A 20,531-nucleotide genomic window follows, 5' to 3' on the forward strand; every position below is an offset into this window, starting at 1 on the left:
TTCCAATGCCTGGCTGCTCAAACAGTGATTTTTTTTTTTTTCCTAACAGCTAATCTGAATCTCCTCTGTCTTGCCTTAGGGCCATTTCCTCCTGTCTCTCGCTGCAGGGACCGGCCCCACTTCACTACAGCCTCATGTTGGGGAGTTGTGCAGAGCGATGAGGTCCACCCCGAGCCTTCTTCAAGCTAAACAAACCCAGCTCCCTCAGCTTTTCCTCATGGGGCACATTTTCTAGACCCTTCCCGAGCCTTGTTGCCCTTCTCTGAACATGCTACAGCCCCTCAATGTCTTTTTAGAGGTGAAGGGTCCAGAACTGAATGCAGTGCAGCCTCACCAATGCTGAGTACAGGGGAGGAATGGCTTCCCTAGTCCTGCTGGCTACAATGCTCTTGATACAGGCCAGGAGACCACTGGCCTTCTTGGCCACACTGCTAGCTCATATCCAGCTGCTGTTGACCAGCACCTGAGAGTCCCTTCCTGCTGAGCAGCTCTCAAGCCACCCCTGCCCCAGGCTGGAGCTGCAGGAGGTTGCTGTAAGCCAAGTGCAGGATGTTGCCCTTGACCTTACTGAACCTCACGCTGCTGTCCTCAGTCCTTTGATCGAGTCTGTCCAGGTCTCCCTGCAGAGCCTTCCTGCCCTTGAGCAGATCAACACTCCCAACCAGCTTGATGCCATCTGCAAATTTACTGAGGGTTGCTTCATCTCTTCCTCCAGACAGCTTCCAGCCCTCATTGGCTGGAGGCCATCAGTAGTGCCCTCCAGCAAAGCAGTGCCCTTGGCAAAAGGTACAAATTAAGGAGGAAAGAGCCCTGTTGGTGTAGCTGGAACAGAGAACTGGAACAGGCCCTGCGTTGGCAGCTCTGTTGCTGCAGTGCAGATCATGTTGCAATCAGCAGACACGATCTAGAGGAGGAGATGCCCAAAGACACCTGGATACAGCTGCAGGTAAGCCATGTGATATTCAGGCCTCGTGGAGCCTTTTCCTAAGGGAGCTTTTAGTCTTGTCTGGTTGCAGCAGCCCCTCCCTTCAGTTGCACACACATACCTTCCTGCCACCTCACATGCCCTCACAGCTTACAGGAGCAGCTCAAAATCTCTGCTGGAACACATCAGATTTGTCTCTTGCACTCCAGTCTATCTCCCTCTACATCACAAACACTGTCTCCCAGCACTTCTCCTTGTACCTCCCTTCTCAGCTGTGCTATCCCTCCCCAAAAGTCAAATACAGATGCCTCCCTTTTGCTGTTTCTCTTCATCTTAATAATGTGTAAATCATGCTAGAAACCTGTTAATATACTCTAAAAACACTAGGAAGCACTTGACAGAAAAGTCTTCAAAAGCTCTTCTCGTCCCCTTCTCAGAGATAAGGGAAGCAACTCTGTCATCCACAGCCCCTTCAGATGCCTTTTATTCTTCATTTCTTCACAGAGAAAAACTACTTTCATGGTACTAAACTACCATAGTCAGCTCAGGAAGAAAACATTACTTACTGGTCAGTGCAGGCAGGCAACATCCAAAAGGGCAAATATCTCCTACCCAAGTGATTTACTGACCTGAGTTTGCTTGTTGGGACTTTTCCCTCTTGGCCTCACAGTTCCCTGGCCATTCATGCAGGACAGGATGTGCACTCGGTCCTCTGCTGCAGGACTGGACATTCAGGCACAAGATACATGCAGAGGCAACTGGGGCAAGAGACTGTGACTGCAAAACCCAATCCAAGGCCAAACATGGGTCAGTCATGTGCTGGAGGAGAGCTGTGCTTCCGTCACATGGGTTTTCAAACAATCTTGAAGGACTGAACAAAATTACAATAACATAGTTAAGCATTAACTCGCTGCCACTTACCCTGTAAACAGCAGCATGGCTAATTTCCTTTGTGCTCTGGAAAGGTCAGAGCAGTTTTTCTCAGTGAACACTGAGTTTAATTACAGATATTGAGATGCATCATGAGTAGTGTACAAATACTAAAATACTATGACATAAAAGAAGCCCAACTTTATAGACTCTATTGTGCATCAGTTCCCTTGGGATAAGTGGCACATGGAATATAAGAAATGAGCCTGAGCCAACAAACTCAGGAAATACAATTACAGTAACAGTTTACCTTGCCTGGCTGGGGATGAATTTGTGTGGGCAGGTGTCTCAGGAAGTCCCTTGAGATGGTGTACCCTGGCTAAGGTGGTATCTTCCAGAGATTCATGGACCTTTTCTGTCTCTCGCTCCCTTCCTTTCAGGAAGTCTGAGAAATGGCAAATGCAAGAGGTTGCTCTTCTTTGCCAGAGGGCTGGAAAGCTTTCCCAGGAGAGGTCCTGGACTGATGAGTTCTTGCACTACTCCAGGTAGATCTGACCAAAGTTAGTGAAAGAGCCAAGTGCATGCAAAGTGCTCTCCCATGTGTGGTTTCCCCTTGGAGACTTGTGGGGTTTGGAAGCCAGAGGAATTTTCCCCTTCACTTCAGCTGGGCTTGGATGAGCCCCAAAGTACACAGAGTAATGCAACATTGTGAAATTATGAAATGTAGGAGACAACACTCATATTTTCTTAGTATCTAAAGAGAGGCCATTATGTAATGCTTGCCACCATGGGGGAACAGGAATGTCTACTTTGTTCCGTGATTATAGGGGAGGCAGTAGCAAGTTAATGCTTAACTGTGTCCTTGCAATTTTGTTCAATCCCAAGACTTAAAAAAAACCTCCAAACCAGTCTTGAAGTGGAAAAAGTCTGGAGCGGGTGTACTACAATCCAATCCACTGCCTTTCCAAAGCAGGAATCAGTGTTCTCCAACGAGGAGCCGGTCAGTCCGTAAGGAAAAGGGGAGATACCCGATTTCTCACCCCGCCTCCTACGCGCTTGCCCTGGTGGCATCACTGATTTTTCCTGTCCCTGTGTGCTACAAAGTTACAGAAGGCAGCGCTTGGCTATGCTAAAAGACCCGGCTGCCTGAGGGTGAACTGGCCCCGTCTCTTTCATCAGCTCAAACGCCAGGTGGAAGCGTTCACAGCCACTGCTCGTGCTGCTTTACCACCACTCTGTGGTCTGTGAGCCACGCAGTGAGGGACAACCACACAGAGCTTGTGCTGCTCCCCACAGGGCTGGCCGAGGAGTGCGGGCGGTGCTCGGCGGGTGCTGTGGTACCGGGACACCCCTCCTTGTGCAATCCTTGTGCAGCCCGAGGACCCCACAGGGGCTCCTGCCCTGGACAGCCCCGCTCTGTGAGTGTGACGAGCCTTCCTGACCAGTTATCGCCGTGGTGCTCATCGCTGTGCCAGTGTTACTGCCCGGAATGAAGGTCCCACTGGCCGGCTACAGAATCACAGAGTCGATCACTGAGGTTGGCAAAGACCTCTGAGATCATCGAATTCAGTCTGTGGCCGATCCCCACCGTGACCAGGGCACTGAGTGCCGCCTGCGGTCTTTCCGTAAACACCTCCAGGGATGGGGACTTCACCACCTCCCTGCCCTGCCCGTTTCCTACTGTTTAATCATCGTTTACATGAAGGAATTCCTCCTGATGCCCAGCCTAAACCTCTCCTCAAGTGCAGCTTGAGGCCACGTCCTCCTGTCCTGTCCCTCGTTCCCTGGGAGCAGGGCCCAGCTCCCCACGGCTGCACCCTCCTGTCACGGGGAGTTGTGGAGAGCAGGAAAGTCCCCCTGAGCCTCCTTTTCTCCAGGCTGAGCCCCCCCAGCTCCCTGAGCTGCTCCTCGGACTGGTGACCCTTCCCCGGCTCCGCTCCCTGCTCTGAACTCGCTCCAGAACAGCTCCAGGGACGGTGATTCTCCACCTTCCCGGGCAGCGCATTCCAACGCCTGGCCCCCCTTTCTGTGAGGAACGGGCAAGGCTGGAAGGGACCATCGGATGTCACCGGGTACGGCCTCCCGGCTCGGGCAGGGCGGGAGGGGACCACGGGAGGTGGCCGGGCAGGGTCGCTCAGGGCAGGGCTCTCGGCAGCCCGCGGGCAGCGGTGACAAAGGGGCGGGCCCCGGTCCCCAGGTCCCCACGCCCCGGGCCCGCTGTGTCCCCTCAGCCCGTGCCCCTCCCAGCCGTGTCCCCCACAGGGCGCAGGCGCGGCGGTGACGCAGAGGCGCGCGGGGAGGTGACGCAGGGCGCGCGCGGCGGTGACCCGGAAGGCGCGCAGGCACAGCGAGGGCGGCGATGAAGGTGGCGGTGGCCGGGTGCTGCCACGGCGCCCTGGACAAGATGTACGAGACGCTGGAGCTGCTGCAGCGGCGCCACAACGTGCGGCCCGACCTGCTGCTCTGCTGCGGCGACTTCCAGGCCGTGCGCAACGAGGCGGACCTGCGGTGTATGGCCGTGCCGGCCAAGTACCGGCACATGCAGACCTTCTACCGGTGAGCGCCGCCGGCCCGGCCCGGCCCGGCCCCCGGCCCGACCCCCGCGGGCTTGGCCGGGTCCAGCAGCTGCCGTGTCTCCGCAGGTACTACTCGGGCGAGAAGAAAGCCCCGGTGCTCACCGTGTTCATCGGCGGCAACCACGAGGCTTCCAATCACCTGCAGGAGCTGCCCTACGGCGGGTGGGTCGCGCCCAACATCTACTACTTGGGTAGGGTCCCTCCGCTCCTGTCCCGGTCCCCTGGCAATTCCCCGCGCCCCTGCCCTGCCCGGGCCCCTCCGTGACCGCCCTCCCTGTCCCGCAGGTTACGCGGGCGTGGTGCGGTTCCGCGGCGTCAGGATCGGCGGCATCTCGGGCATCTTCAAGTCTCACGACTACCGGAAAGGTACCGGGGCGGCGGGGCCGGCGGGGCGGGCAGGGAGGGGAGGGGAGAGCCGGGGCCGCGCCGGGGTGTGAGGAGCTGCCTGTGCTCAGCCCCGAGCCGACTCTTAGCCTGGAAACCACCCGTGGTTCAATGCACGGATTTTTCTGGAGTTACGAGGTGAATCCGTACTGCCCGCTGACCACAGCAGGAAGCAAGGCGCCGTTGGAGCGTTGTTGGAACGGTGTTGATTTTTCCATGGCAGGGTCCTTTCAGCATGCAGTGCAGCACTGTTTGATTTTCTTGGAGTGAAACAGTCAGTTTGTAACTGTGACACTATATAAGTGTATTGTCCTGCCCTGAGGCTTAGGGTCAGTACATCCCGTTCCTCCTGGTTTTTAATAAATCAATGTGAGTGTGTATTTAAGAGTTCTTCCTGGGAAGGGTGGCAAAAATCATGTCATAGATGATACTCCATGTCACTGAGTAGAAGATGGTTTATTCTTTCTGACCTTAGCACTTGAAAGAGTGGTCCTTGCGGTTACTGTACTGTGCTATAAACGGCTTCAGAGAAGCTTTGCAGTAGCTTTCAAATTGCAAAGTACTGAGCCAGTTTTCTAGAAAACTTGATTCTGTGTAATATCTGTCAATACTGATTAAATTTGCTGTCATCAAGGGGTTACTTCATATGCTTGAATATTGCATGAGGGAGATGAGACAATATTCTTTTGGCAATAACTAAAAAACCAATTTTTCTGTTAATTCTGTAGAGTATGTAGGAGCTATGCTAGGCATTCATGTTTTTCATCCTAAGGCAAAGTTGGAAACTCATCCCTTTTGTCAGGGTGCATATTGCTGCTTCCGGAGCCTGTGGTGCCTGTGGGCAGTGACAGGGATCTTTAGGCTGCTGCTGAACCTGTTGAGCTGTAGTTTCATGGTGGGTGGCAGCACTCTGAATAACCATGAAAAATCACAGCCTTGTGTTTGGGATTACTCTGAGTGCCTGTGTGACCCCAAAAAGCTGCTGAGTAGAAGAGAATTAGTGATTCAGGCAACTATTCTTGTTTCCAACATTTCAGGCCACTTCGAGTGCCCACCATACAACCAGCAGACCATCAGAAGTGCTTACCATGTGAGGAATATTGAAGTCTTCAAACTCAAACAGGTCAGTGAGAACCCTATTTTTTAAACAAGGGTAATTTTCATTAATTTAGAAGTAGGAAGTTAAAGCTACTCTGATCAGGTATGGTTAATATTGAACCAAAACATGCTTTAACACATTGATCAGACATCTGATGGGTGTATCCTTCGAGGAGGAATATTGTGCTTAGTCATTATCCCTTTTAAATAAAGCTTTTAAAAATTTCATGAGGGAGAAGATGCCTTTGATTGTGGGCAGAGGACTTGCTCTCTACTATGATTTCCTCTGAGTGCCTGACTTCTGGTGATGGTATGAACTCTTTTATAAGGCACTATAAAGCACAGCTGGCTGCCTCAAGTAATTTCTAAACTTCTTTGCCAATATGTTGTATTTATGCCATGTGCTTTTTGGGCCGACAGCTGAAGCGTCCCATGGATATATTCATGTCACACGACTGGCCAAGGAGCATCTATCACTATGGGAACAAGAAGCAGCTCCTCAGAATGAAATCTTTCTTCCGGCAAGAAGTGGAGAGCAACACGTTGGGAAGCCCTGCTGCCTCAGAGCTCCTGCAGCACCTGAAACCCACCTACTGGTTCTCAGCACATCTCCACGTTAAATTTGCAGCTTTCATGCAACACGAGGTAAAGGGGGACAGAAAGTGAAGGATGTTTGTGTCCCAGGCCCAGTTTAGAAATCTAGTGCAGGTAGTCATGTCCAGAAAAGCAATTTAGTGATTTTTGTTTTTAAAACTCATTTAAAACCCTGAAAGGTTAAGGGGTGTTAGGACTAAAGTTTTGTGTAAATTAAAGAGATGTTATAATTGAAGGGTGTAACTCCCTAATCTTCAGGAACAGCATGAAATAGCTATTGTTCTTGGAACTTGTTAATTTAACTGTATAGACCAGCACTCTCCTGCTCTGCTGGGGAAGCAGCCAACTTCAAAATAGGTGAGAAAAAGGAGATAACTTCAAAAAAAGGTGATAAGGGAGTGATTGAAGAAGGTGATTACCTGAGGGTGGGAGGATCTCTGTAGTTCAGCTCTTTGCAGGTCTGGTAGCTCGGAGTTAAGCCAAAAAACAGCCTGTAGTTGAAATAGTTATTCCTGAATTTGTGCCAGTGCAGTTCCTATTTGCAATTTATTTATATGTAAAAATGTAACTCCAGACCTTGTAGGCTCAACAAATCTGTTTCAAATTAAGTTACAGTTTTTCTTTTTGCTCCAAGGCTGGATGTGCTCAGCTGCCTTGGTTAGTGCTGAAATGTAGCTCTTGCTTTATCTTGCTATCATCTGCATCCTGCTTCCTGTTAGACTCCCAGTGAAATCTATCCTTCTGTTTGTCCCTGCTAATTTTCTATTTCAGAAATTATTTTTCTGTACAAATTATACCTTTAATCCTGTCTATGTAGCTTGTTTAGAATAGTCAGATTTCACACAAGTGCTAATGATTGTGTTAACACCATTTGCTTCCTAGGCAAACTCCAAAGAAGAGTTACCAAAAGCAACCAAGTTTCTGGCTCTGGATAAATGCTTGCCACACAGAGACTTCCTGCAGGTGATGAACGTGTTCACTTTAAGTATTTTGTTTGTTTGAACTGATAGTGCTGTTCTTAGATAGAAGATGAAGAATAGTGCTGCTAAGTGGAGGAATTTTAAAGAAACTAGGAATGCTGATTGTATGGAATGATCTTTGTAAGATTTTGTCCTGAACTAGGCAGACCATGTGTAGGCACAGTGTTTCCTTAATCCTACCATTTCCATCCAGCTTAGAACAAGTCCCTGACTTCAATGGATGAGTCTAAAACAGTTTGCTCTGAGAGTGAGCTGCTGATAATGATAATGCTGATAACGCACTCAAGTGTTTTATTAGTCTTAGAGTTGGTTTTATTCATCATCCCAAGGGAAAAGTGGTTAATTGTCTGTCCTTTGGATGTGTGGTGGGATCCATTTGCCCTGGTAACTACTTTCAAAGGTGGAAGAGAGTATGAGGATGGGCTCTATCCATGCAAAGGAACATGAGTGCTAGTCCAGACTTAAAAATCCTATAACAAAACTGGATTTGTACTTTCCTCAGCAGCATGGAGGGTTTAATTACTTTATGGAGTATCTAAAGTTAGAGTCTGACTAGGGCTTTGGCTAACCCAAATGATTTGATTTGGGTTAATGTCACTGAAGACAAAGAGATCTGAATTTCAATTTATCATTAAAGAGTTTAAAAATATTTCCTCTTAATTCATAGCTGTGCTAAGAGTGGGTGTTCATACAGCAGAATGACTGTTCCTGTCAATTCTTAGTTTGTATCAACTTAGAAGTATCTTGGTTTGAAAGAGAAATGTCTGCCAAGAAAGGCAGGAACTTCCTTTGGAATAGAAAATATGACCCCCTACCCTCCAAATTATTCTAACTTTTAAATTATGGGGCTTTCAGGCAAAGATATGAGAAAAAGAATAACAGTAAAAAGTAAAAAATTCCTAACCTCCAACAAAAGGCAGCATGAAGCTAGGAGCAGGCAAAGTCTATTTCTAAGTTGCATCACTCTCCAGTTGCTGGCAATAAGGGAGGGAATGTGTTCTGCTTTTTAATTGCTGTAAGCTGAAATTCAGGAATGCCTTTTTTATTGTTACTGATTGTCCTTTGTTAGCCTCTTGGGGGGGCTGGCTTGAGAGGACTTGTTTGGTTGATACTACCAGCTCAGTGTACTTTGGATTTCATTAAAATTCTGTACAGTGAAAGTAACATTTGAAACTTTAATCAGATTCTGGTGTCAAGAGAAATAACTCACTTTATCTGTTTTCTGTGTTTGTAAGTAGATAATAGATGTGGAGCATGATCCCAATGCAGGTGACTCGCTGGAGTATGATGCCGAGTGGATTGCAGTCCTCAAGGCCACCAATAGTCTTGTCAATGTCACCCAGAGCACCTGGAATATGCCTGAAAAGAATGGCCTCCATGCCAAGTAAGTTGTCTGCAAAATAGAGATGAAAGTGTGGTTGGTTTGTTTGTTTGATTTTCTGGACTGGAAGTAAGTTATATTGGAGTTGTGTTTCTGTTCTGCAGCCTGTGATGCCTGTAGGACTTGCTAAATGCCTTGGAAAAAAAAGGGGATGTTGACAAAAGATGTAGTCAAAAGGATACAACTTCTTTACTGCTCTACCTGGGCAGTTAGTTAGTTTTGTTTTCCAAACTTAGATACAGCATTTGAGGGACACAAAGTACACCATGAGGCTGAAAATCAGGCTGGGTTATGGGCATGGGTTGACATAATACACTAATCCTTGGTGGGGAGAAGGGTCTCTCAGTACTGACCAAAAGAAAATGAAAACCTTCCTGAAAAAACACTTGAGGAATAAAGTATCTTTTGTAAGATGAATTTATTATCCATCTTTGAAGGCTGCACTCTGCAGTGGGAACAGACCGTACCTTTTGTCTTGCTGCACTTGTTTAAACTTTATCCACTTGTTTAGGTGGGACTACAGTGTGTCAGAAGAAGCCATTAAAGAGGTGTTAGAAGAGCTGAACCATGACCTCAAAATTCCTTGCAACTTCACATTGACAGCTGCTTGTTACGATCCCAGCAAGCCCCAAAAAAACATGGAGCCAGTTCATACCATCAATCCACAGACCACTGAGTTCTGTGCCCAGTTTGGCCTCACTGACATCAATGACAGGATCCAGCAGGCTAAAGAAGAGAGCTCAGGGCGAGGTGAATGTGAAGAGGAGGAGGAGGAGGACATGGACAGTACTGGGTCAGCAGAGGAACCCAGTGAATACAATACAGATAATTCTGGCCTCTCATCCTTTAATCCAGATGAGATAATGCTGGATGAAGAAGGTGGCGATGAGGACTTGAGTACATGTTCTGTAGATCCCTCTCCTGATCACCCTCCTGAGTTCTCCACAAGCTTCTCCGACATCCGGATCATGCCAGACTCCATGGCAGTGTCATCTGATGATGCCATGGACTCCAACAATGAGGAACTGGAGAAGTCTGGAGGGAACAAGCAGGTGGAGGAAAAGAGCTCCACTGAGAGGTCATTAAAGCGCATTAGTGGTGATGAAAATGGGAACAGCGGTGTTAAAAAAATCAAGAGAAGGAACCAAGCTATCTATGCTGCAGAGGATGAGGATAAAACAGATTAATACCTCCCAGGGTGTGTGACTAAGGTCTCTCTCAGCCTTTCTGTGGGAAGGTGTTGAGAGTTGTAGTGGACCGTGCGTGCTTTTAATGTCATGTGAGCTTACCCGTGTTACTTTCCTAAGCTCAAAGGCTGGATGTACTTCTCACAGAGAAGGTGGTTTACCCAGAACAGACATCAAAGAAAGAAGCTGAGACTTTTCCAACAAAGTACTTTGTCAAAGGATGTAAAGCTCATATATCCTTGATTTTGCTTCAGTTCTTGGTGTATGGTGTACACTCTTGTATCTTCAGCTGAACAAGACTCAACGTGCTTGTTTAACAAGAACTCTTAAACTGTAGCCTGAGTCCAAGTGAGAGGATGTCTGACTTACAAGACTGAATGATTTTATTTTATTGGTTTTGTCTTATTTTATACTGAACTATTAATACAAAATAGCATACGCAATAACCCTATGAATGAAATTGGAAAATAGAATTCCCATGATAACAAAACAGCAATAGAAGAATGAAGATTTTTATTTCCGGTGATAGTCACGCCACAGAAAACTTTGTGGTCATACACAAAACAATATGTATTGTCCAGGATTGGCTTTTAATTACAGTTCTGACAACAAACCAAGTCTCTTGATTTGGAGGATGACGGTTTTATGGGGACCATGGAAGAGTGTATCTCTGGTTTTAAAAACTCTTTTTTTTTGTTTGTTTCTTAAAACTTGGGAACAATATCTTAAAATGGAAGTAGTTAGGAAGGACAGCTTTCTAAATGTGGACACCACCACTGTCTCAACTCTGACTAATTAGGGCTGTCTTTTGTGTTCATACAAGGCAGTGGGTGTATAAGTTGCCTGAGACAGTAACACCTCCCATTATCATTAGTGTCACTTTTCACTTGTCATTTCTGTAGCAGTAACTTGCTGAACTCTTAAAACTGGATTTAGAATCTTCCAAAGCACCTTTGTAATCTTCAGCTGAGGGAGAACAGAATAGAAACTCACTTGGAAGTTTTATTTTTTTTTTCCCCTGAATTATTAAATGGCACTCCTTTGGCCTAAGAGGCGATAGGGATAAAACACAGTGAATTAATGAAAATTACAATGTTTTCAAGCATATGTCATTAGACTCATTAGCCTTCCTGACAGATGGAATTCTTAGATGGAATTCCTCATGGCCGTGCTGCCTGGAGAGCAGAAGTAGCTCCTGTGTTTTTCCTCCTCCAAGGCACAGGCAGTGTGAAGGAGAAACCATCCTGACAGGAACAGAGAACAGTGAGTGAAATGCATCCCTGAGTGTGAGCTGTGTATCAGGGTCGGGAATTTTGTCCTTATATCACTTCCATGGTCTGGGGTTCATCTTGCTTCCTCTCCTGTCAATCAGTTCACTACAAAAACTAAACATGTTAAGTATTCAAGGGCTAGAAAAGGGCATAATTAATGCTCTCAACAGTTCAATTAACAGCTCATCTGTCAGAACAGCCACTGAAAGAGCTGTGCTGAGGTATGAGGAAAAACTGGGAGTAACCCAGGTGTGACACTCAGGGTATGTTAAAGGGCTGTGAACTGTCAGGTAAGTTATTGAAGCAGATGAGTCTCTACAAGGGTCCTGGGTCTGTAATGGTAAAATCTTAACATGTTCTGAACACTATAATGGAAATAAAGTATTTTAAATATAAATTCTGGTCTCTGCACTGAGATAGAAGATGTATCTTGCGTGTAATAGACTTTACAGTCTGATTCCTTGTGTTTTTAAAACAAACTGTCCTGTCCTGTGTTGTCCCATGCCTCCCCTTCCTTCTGATAAATGTGTTTCTAGAAGGCAGGAGACTTGGACAAGATATAATATTTTTTTCAACCTTTTAATACTTTTTTTATAAAGTATTTCAGCATCCATTGAGCAGAGTGCAGCTGATAAATAGAGTGAACATAAATGTTTTTTGACTGTGAATCGTGTCTGACCTCTTAGAGTTGCTGTTCCCTTTCTTGCAGTTGTTCACACCCTCTTTGCAGTTTGCAGTGTCCTCTCCTACCTTGCTTTCATCCATTATAGATTTTCCCTGTTGGCAAGATTCTCTGCTGCAAGGAGGAATCAGTAGAAGCCCTGAGCTTCTCCATTGAAGGCCATATACTTCAAAAAGTATGGAAAACTCTAGGGAATGCTGCCAAATTTCAGTTGGCTTTTAAGACCCAGAGTCGCCAGTTCTCCTTATAAAGATTTAGAGTATCTCTGAAAACTTTTGAAGTTTTGAGGAGAAACCTCTGGGAAATGTTTCTCTGTACAACCCTTTTATTGCAGTTTTTTTCAGCGTGTGTATTTAGTCTAAAACTGTTTTTGCTGTTACCAGTGCTTGAGAAAAGTGTTTACCTGCTCCATCCCAGGCCAGCACACTGGTATTTATTATCACAGCATGTCATCAGTGTGCTCAGAGAAAAACTGCAAAGAGGTATAGCCTTGTTTCATAAAGGAGTATTTTAAAGTTAAAGCTATTAGAGTCACCTTGTGACTGCATCCTGAGGTATGTTTATGGTACTGCTGTTATCCCGTGCAGTCTGTACCTGCTGCCAACCCTCAGCTTTCCTGGGAAGGGCATAACAGGTTGAGAGGTATGAAACCCGAGATTTTTTTTTCTTTTTTTTTTTTTCTTTTTTTTTTTTTTTTTTTTTTTTTGGTGGTTTTACTATCTTCCCATTTAGTTCTGACTTCAGGGTGGCTCCAGTCAGTGTCTCCATGCCTCATACAGTGGGGCTAATAAAAAAATAGCACACTTTACAGAACTTGTAGCACATCTTAGTGAAGTCCCGGGTTGTTTGGGGTGTTTTCTGTGAAAAACAAATTCAAAACCAAACAAACCAATGCTGGCAACAAAAGCAATGACAAATTAAAGGAACCCAAACCATTTCTGTGCCGCGAGGCTGAAGGGAAAGGGCGCGCTCGGGCTCGGGCACGTTCGGGCTCGTTCGGGCTCGGACAAAGGCTCCGTTTGCTCCGGCTCGTGTTCGGCTCGGGCTCGGGCTGGGCTCGGGCTCTTTTCGGCTCAGGTTCGGATCTGCTCGGGCTGGGCTCGGGCCGGCCAGTGCTCGGCTCGGGCCCGTTTGCACTCGGTCTGCGGCTCAGCCGGGCCCGGACTCGTCTCCTCTCGGCTCCGCTCGGGCTCCGTTCGGCTCCGGCCGTCACTCCCCGCGGCCCGCGAAGGCCGCGCCCTGCCCCGCGCGTGCGCAGAGCGGGCGCCGTCCGGCGGGCGGGCGGCGCGCGGCGGCGCAGGCGCGGAGGGGCGGCAGCGGGGGTTCGGCGCCGGCCGGCTCGCTGGGCCCGCCCCGCTACCCCCGGCCCCCGCCCGCCGCGCGCCCGCCATGAGCCCGCGCCCGCCGGCCTGAGGCGCCGCCGGTGCCGGAGCGCTCCGCCAAGATGGCGTGTGTGCTGGAGGCGCCGCTCCGCATGAGCGTCCTCTCGGTGAGTGCCGCGCGCCGGGCCCCGCCTGACCTTGGCCCCCGCCGGGCCCCGCTGTCCGGCGGCGCCGGGAGCGGCCCTGGGGCTGCGCGGGGAGCGGGGGCGGTGCGGGCGGCGGGGCCGCGCTCCTTCTCTGTGCCCCCCGCGCCGCATCTTCTCCCGGCGCGGGTTTTCCCCCCGCGAGGAGCCCGTTCCGTGGCCGCGGAGGCACCGGCGCTCTGCACGCGTCGTTGGCCGCTGACACGGCTCGGGCCGGCCGGCCCCGGGCACTGCCGCTCGGCTCGCGGCGGGCCCGCGCTGCCGTTCGCGGGGTGCGGAGCCGGGCAGGGCTCCCGGGTGCGCTCGCAGCCCGCCCCGGCTCGGGGCTGTGCCGCTGCCGGAACCGGGGCTCTCTCCTGGCGGCGTCCCGGCTCCTGCGGCAGGGAGGAGCCGCCGTGCTGCGGGAGCCTCTCTCTGACAGCCGCCTTCCTTCCCTTCCCTGCCTGCCCTGCCCTGCCCTGCCCCGGGGGGCGGCCCCGGGCACACAGCGGTCCTGCTGCAGCCCAGGGGTGCCGGGAGTAGCGATGCAAAAGGTGCAGCCCGGGTGCTGCCGCAAGAGCAGAGGGTTGGCGCTTTCCCTTCTCTTCCTGGAAATTTCATGTTTGTTATGAGATCTGTGAAACTGATTATGTCGATAAATTCTTTCTTTGGGGGGGACTACCTGCGTATGAATGCCCTTTTACATATTGCAGACCTCGTAGCTGATGGGGTGGAAGCCAGGATATTTTAGAAACAGAAAGCTACAGGATCTTTGAAGTCTAGAAGAGTTTTACATTTAAATACATAGGTGAGATAGGTAAAAGTCCATTGCTATTCTCAAAAATACTGTCTTTGGTTGCACGGTGGAAGTGTATCTGTAGGATTTACGTGGCATAATTTAATGGTGTTCCTGGAAACAAAGGAGCCCTGCTGCCTCTAGATGATTCTTCTCTGTGATGTGAGACCACAGGCAAGAAACTGCTGGTGCCTCTTGACATCGAGGTGGGGAAGCAGGAGTAGATTCAACCCTATAGCAGATACTTGCTAAAGCAAGGAAGAGTTTTCAATTCCCTTAGAGCTTCTCATAAGGAAAAAATGGGCAAAGGTTAATGAAAAGAGAGCTGTCGAGAAGAAAAAAAAGGTGAGATAATGGAAGCACACCCTGGCAAGTGTTCATGAGAACCTGGAGGGAAAATTCCCTTCCCCTTTCCCACCCTTGCATTTTGGAATGCTTGCCATCTCCAACTTTGGATCTTCTCAAAAGGAATAACAAATCAGTGGTGCATAAATGTGTAGCTTACAAGCATGGTCCTGTTGCAGTGTCTTACACAGCTCTGTGAGAATGTTATGGGGAATACTGTGCTGCTGTCCCACTGAAGGTGTGTGGCACAGGCTCTGAAATGTAGGTGTGTTGTGACAAAGTAAGTTACTGAAAAATGTCTTGTTATGAGCTTCCTTCTTTTGGAGAGCTTGTTTGTGGGTATGGTTCTTGAGCAACATTAACTGCTCTTTGCAACTTTTTCTTCCAGGAATTGATTTTTATTCTGTATAGCAATTAAACACAATAAAGCTGCGATTTAAGGCAGTGCTGGTAACTGCAATTCATAAATAGCTCTCTGTTAACTTGCTTTGACACTTACTGTGTTGTCATCTACATTAAGTGCCTCATCTTCTCTAGATTACACTTGAACACAGGGTTATCTTTGTGTGATGTTGCCCAGCAATAACACACTGCACATTTAAATATAATTCTGTGGGTTCCTTGCCTCTTGCCTAAGGAGGTTGTGTAGACTTGCTGGTGCATAAGCCATTGTATGAATTGATATAAACTATTGCAATTGTTTGCTCTCTCTCTGCAGGAGGTCACGGCCAGTAGCCGCCACTATGTCGATAGATTGTTTGATCTCGATCCCCAAAAAGTCCTGCAAGGTGTCATGTAAGTCACTGAAACACTCTTGGGCTCTTGGTTGTGCATAGGCCAGGTGTACCTGATCCTGCTAGAGTGATAGGTCAAGGGCAAGAAACTCTTCATATGTTTTTTTTTTGAGAAATGTAGTTGGCAAATCTTTATACAAATATGTCAGTATTGATGTAGAGATAGTATTGACATAGACTCTCACTCTGTAGTGCATATGGTTTATAACACAGCCTCCCAGTTGCCAGAAATGAGGTTAAACATTCTGTGAGCACTGAATTTTTTTCAGATGTATTTCTGCCTTTTGGCCATGTTTTGCTCCTCTTGCAGGTCTGTTGAGACTCTCTTTTCTTACTGCATTGCCAAGTCAGTGTACCTGCCTCATACTCTTTCCCCTGCTGCCATGTCTGTGTGTTGGCTTTGACTTTTTTAGTGCTTGGCTTCTGTCTCCCCATGGGAACTGCAGGCTGCAAGAGAATGCTTCCACAGAACTTGGGTGCAAGGTATTTCAGTGCTTCTGTTTTGTGCCAGTGGTCAGGGTAGTGACTGAGAGAGTGAGTCAAGGAGCACAAGGGAAGCTGCTGCAAAGCTCTGGTTGTTCCCTTGCTGTCCTTGGGCCCTGAGCTTTCCTCTAGAATCACTTTTCTAGCAAAGTGGCAAATGAGACCTTGCCCAGGGCTGACTTTGGTGGTTAAATCAGACCTTGTTTGGCTTACCAGTAGCTTGCTGGCTGTGGCTGTCCAGTAAAACACCAGGAGAAATCAGGGGAACAAGTGGATCAAAAAGCCAGGAATGTTGGTTGTGTTGCTTAGCGTGACCTGAGGTGTTCCCCAGTAGCAGATGAAATCAGTTATTCCAAATGTCCAGGAGCAACATGCCAGTGTCCCTTTAAAATATGTTAAGAACCCAGTCTAGGTAAAACTATCCTGGAAGTTTTCTAGGTTGGAGTAGCCCCTTACCTGTATAAGAACTTCTGATATCCTGGTGTAACTGTGTGCAGGTTCTGAACTCTGCTCTAGGGGAGCCTGGTTTTGCTTCCAGCCCGTGGCCTCCATAGTCCCCTCCTCAGGGGGGTGGTGGGTGGTCCTGGGGAAGGTCGTGTCTCATCCCCTGTCCCAGGGGGGTGACTGAGCCCCTCTTTTCTCCCTGGCAGATGCTCTGGGCCATGGCTGGTGCTCCATCCCTGCTCTCCTTCCTTTTCAAAGGACTGGAGCCCACAACCCTTGGTAATCCCTTCCCTATCTTTTGATATGTTATTCATCTTTTGCAGTACAGAAACAGGAGTTTTAGGCAGTGTCTTTGTCATGGGTAAAATCTGAAATTCTTCATCTTGTCCGTGGGTGTCAGTGGATTCTATGCTGAGATCCTTTTCTTGTATTTAAAGATAAGAAAGTACCAGTTTATTTCACAGAATCTCTCACAGGGCAGATTTGGATGGTAAAACTGTATTTGTGATGCTCTGGCTGAAATTTTAATTGTGAGAGTATCTTTACTGACTCTGAGCCAGTCCTTTGCAGCAGATGTGTTGTTTTTGAAATATTGGTGGGTGGGTGTGTGCCAGTCCAATTTAGAAAAATTGATATAAAAGATAGAATAAGAATATGAAAAACTAGAAAAATTGATATAAAAGATGGAATTTAGAGTAGTCTATATATTAAAAATGTCTGTCAGTCCAGGATTCTTTTTGGGCAGAAAAATACTGCTTTGTCCTTCTTTCTTTGATTTCAGGGTATATGCAGAGATACTGAAGTTAGAATGATCTAGTATTTGGGGTGGAGTAGGAAAGGATTAAAGTTTTTCTAGAAGTGCCTGTCAGAAGCTTTACCAGATATGCTGCATCCGTTGCAGAAAATCTTTGTTTCCTATGATGTGCTGGTTTTTCCCTGCATCCTGGCTGGAAATACTGATGACCTAGATTTTTATTTTGATTGATGGAACTGTATGAATATCAAGGATCAGAAAATGGGCTGTTGTAAGAGGCTTTGTTTCTGCAGATTGTCTTCAGTTACAATAGTCCTGTTTTTCATATGCTTGAATGAATAACTTGGGCTTGAGGCTTTTTTTCATTGCATCCTTGTAATTTTAATGAAACCCAACTTCTGAATGAGCTTTGATAAAGGTAAAATGTACCTAAATGCTTCTTGAACTTGAAAATCATGCCAGTCCAGTTTTCATCTTGTAACTTGAGAAAGCTTTAATTACATATTCTGAAAGCATTTAAATGATTAAAATCTCTTTTTTTCTTTGCTTTCCCATGAATTTTCAGAGAGGTGGTATTCAGAGTTTTCCAGACAATAAAGCTTTACCTCATTAGGAGCTTTTTTATTTTCCTTCTACTGGGAAAACAGAAACCATTTCTTTGTTGTCCAGTACTGCTGGATGTGAGTCTATTGATCTTATTTCAAAATGCCAAGTTTCCTGCAGAACTTCTGTTCCCATAATTTCTGTCCTGCTCATCTGGGTGTGGATAGTGGGTAGGATGGGGAGAATTGTACCTACCACTAAATCCTGAATTTCTGTTCAGGATTTGAAGAGTTGAGATGACTTCTGCCTTTTTTACTGTACCTGGTAATGCACTTAAGTGTTCAAGCCCCATCTTAATACCCACATCTGTGTGGCAGTGTGTGTATTTACCTTCTACTTACTGTCTCTGTAGATGAGCAAGGTTCATGTAGCAGTTCCCTTCTACAGACATGAACTCTACATTGTGGCCATGGTTAGGCTTGAGAGGTCTTTATGGGTTTGCTTTGTGTCTCCTTAGGTGTCCCTGTGACCCTTTCCTCTTGCTGTTGTAGAGCTCAGGTTTCCTCCAGTGTGCTCTGAGTGCATTCTGCAAGGTCAGCACTGATGTCAGGTGTGCAGCTCGTGTTGGCAGTGCACACATTGCCTCACACAGATACTGCAGTGCATTAGGTGCTGTGGTCTTTTAAAGGTTCTCTTCAATGTTTGATGTTATTGGCAGAGGAACAGAATGGAAGTGGCTCTGTAAATTTCTTTGTTTTTATGAGAGCTTCATTTGTCCCAAGGTTGTTCTTGCAACATCATCTTCTATTTATTTTTTAAAAAGCATTTCTGGGTTGTGATCCTTAGACTGTCATTTGCTTTTCACTTGCTATTAAGCTCAAGACCCCATTGTACAGATGCAAGACTGATACCTGTTTCTATCCTCTAATTTATTTGCTGGTAGGGAGCTTCTTTGAGAGACATTTCATCATGCTTACATTTGAAGCCTGGTGCCTTCAAAGTGGCAGTCTATCATTTTATGGAGAACTGTGTAATCCCACCTCAAGGCTGGGTTTGAAAGGAACATCCTTTCTGACAAGCCTGGCTTACTCAAGGTTCCAGCTGTTTCTCATCAGGCTATTCCTCAGCAGTCACAGGGTGTCATCCTTTAAGACTTATAAATTACCATCTTTGTGGTGCACTGAGAATCCCTGTGCCACTGCTGTTCCTGTCCTTTAGGGCCAGCAGGAATAAGTAGACAAGCGTTTTCCAACCTCGTGTGAGCATTTTATTTCTCAGCACAATGAAAGAGACATCCTATAGAAATGGCACATGGTCCTCACACAGCGAGTGTTTTGCATCCAACTCTTTTTTTTTTTTTCGTTTGGGTCTGTAATAGATGTTCCAGGCATAGGTTCATTGCACGTGGCTATGTAATAATGTGCTGTGTTCTCAGCTGTGGCTGTTGGAGGGCTCATCAGGGCAGTGCTCACACGTGCCCACAGCAAAAATTCAGTGAAATATGAGAGCCAACTTCATGGAGTGGGAAGAGAGGAAATTCCCATCTCAGTTCTAATGGAGCAACAGTTATCCCCCTTCAGGCAGTTGTGAAGAGGCTACTTCTGCTTATTGTTCTTCTTGTCTGTTAAACAAACTTTCTGTAACACTAAGTGATGAACAGCACTTGTTTCCACATTTTGCATCCCAAACAGCTGCAGCAGATTTTCAGTCTCATTGGGCACTTCTGAACCTCAGTTTTCTGCAGGAGCTATTTTGCTTTTGTGCATGTTCCCTTGGCCCTGTGGGAACAGAACAGTCCTTAGAGGGTTGTTCCTGTCATAGTTTGCCCCTGTATATTTTGGTCAATTCTGTTGTCTCGTAGTCCCTGTAGTAAATGCGTATCCTGTATGAAACTTGGAGGTGTTGCTGACTAACAAGTGATGTAATTTTTTGAAGCGTTGTTTTTGTGCAGAGTCATTCATGTGTTGAGGGAAGAGGCTCCTGAGTCCCTCGTTGGTGCTTTGTGAAATGCAGGATGGACTCTTTGTGGCTTGGAGCTGGGGAGCTGCAGGATCTGACAGAAATTGAAGCAGGTTTAGGTGGTGCTGGGAGCACTGCTCCCTTTGGTGGATTTTCCCTTTTGAGAGGTGAGCTGTGCAGGAAGGCTTTTCAGAGGGAGAGAAGGAACTGAAAGGCTTAAACAGAAGAGAATTAAGCAGTACTCTGTGCAGAGGGACTTTCAGTGCAGTGGTTTTTGTAGTCAGGTGGAAGGATGGTGTAGACAGAGGGAAGAGAGGAAGATGCACTCCAATGCAAGTGTGTTCCTGTCACAGAGAAAAGGTACTTTCACTTTTGCATTTTTTTACAGTGCAGCAAAAGGCGCATATGCAGAATAGGTTTTTTTGGCAAGTAAGTTGTTATGTATTGTAACTCCTGGTCTAATATTTAGAGATGGGCTAAACTTTAGGTGTATCTATGATACTTGGCCAGCCATCTTCAGCCTTACAGGGATGTTTAGTATTTCAAGCCTTTCAGTTACTGCTCTGAGCCCAGGAGAAAATCATGGTTTTTGACTCTGTTTCACTGCTACTCTTGAGATGGCTGTGAAGCCACTTGTCTCCAAAAGCCCTCTGTTGATACCACCCTAAGCATGATGATACTGTTCCTGTGATGACTTGAGGCTCAGTCAGATGAGGGAGGAGGAAGAGCCCTTGTCAGACTTGCTGATGGAGCTGGAGGGAATGGGGACACTGGTCACAGGAGTCCTGGGGTGGGACTCAGTAACAGACCCCAAGCTGAGCACAGCTGAACATTACATGGCCATTCAGAGTTTGCTTTCCCCTTATTAATCTGTTACACAGAGGGAGTGGCTGCCTGCAGGGAGGGCACAGCCAGCTGGGGAGAAATAATTTTACCCTTTGGAGATGTGGGGGGTGTTGTC

The 20,531-nt window shown here is 47.2% G+C and overlaps 3 protein-coding genes across 6 annotated transcripts in view; 2 read left to right on the plus strand and 1 right to left on the minus strand.

The window, feature by feature from the left end:
• PPP2R3A (protein phosphatase 2 regulatory subunit B''alpha) overlaps nucleotides 1-1,726 on the minus strand; it is a 56,169-nt gene extending 54,443 nt beyond the window's left edge. The window contains exon 1 of one of the 2 annotated variants that reach the window (XM_083868479.1): nucleotides 1,555-1,726. The gene's annotated coding sequence lies outside the window, so the exon portion shown is untranslated. The other variant, XM_083868480.1, reaches the window with a different exon arrangement.
• A 2,428-nt stretch (nucleotides 1,727-4,154) lies between these two features.
• On the plus strand, nucleotides 4,155-11,663 carry DBR1 (debranching RNA lariats 1; the record flags this gene model as incomplete). The annotated part of the gene is made up of 8 exons (XM_083868482.1): nucleotides 4,155-4,351; nucleotides 4,438-4,562; nucleotides 4,657-4,737; nucleotides 5,793-5,878; nucleotides 6,274-6,498; nucleotides 7,330-7,410; nucleotides 8,666-8,811; nucleotides 9,320-11,663. 8 exons carry the CDS (start codon nucleotides 4,155-4,157, stop codon nucleotides 9,993-9,995), a joined length of 1,617 nt encoding a protein of 538 aa, XP_083724608.1. The 3' UTR covers nucleotides 9,996-11,663.
• A 1,624-nt stretch (nucleotides 11,664-13,287) lies between these two features.
• ARMC8 (armadillo repeat containing 8) overlaps nucleotides 13,288-20,531 on the plus strand; it is a 61,163-nt gene continuing 53,919 nt past the window's right edge. For all 3 annotated transcript variants that reach the window (XM_083869053.1, XM_083869054.1, XM_083869055.1), the window contains exons 1-2: nucleotides 13,288-13,437; nucleotides 15,312-15,388. In XM_083869053.1, coding sequence (XP_083725179.1) covers nucleotides 13,393-13,437; nucleotides 15,312-15,388 — 122 coding nt within the window. In that variant the 5' untranslated portion in view covers nucleotides 13,288-13,392. The remainder of the gene's footprint in view (nucleotides 13,438-15,311; nucleotides 15,389-20,531) is intronic.

This window comes from Zosterops lateralis, assembly GCF_965231275.1.
Source record: "Zosterops lateralis genome assembly, chromosome: 10".
Classification (NCBI taxonomy): domain Eukaryota; kingdom Metazoa; phylum Chordata; class Aves; order Passeriformes; family Zosteropidae; genus Zosterops; species Zosterops lateralis.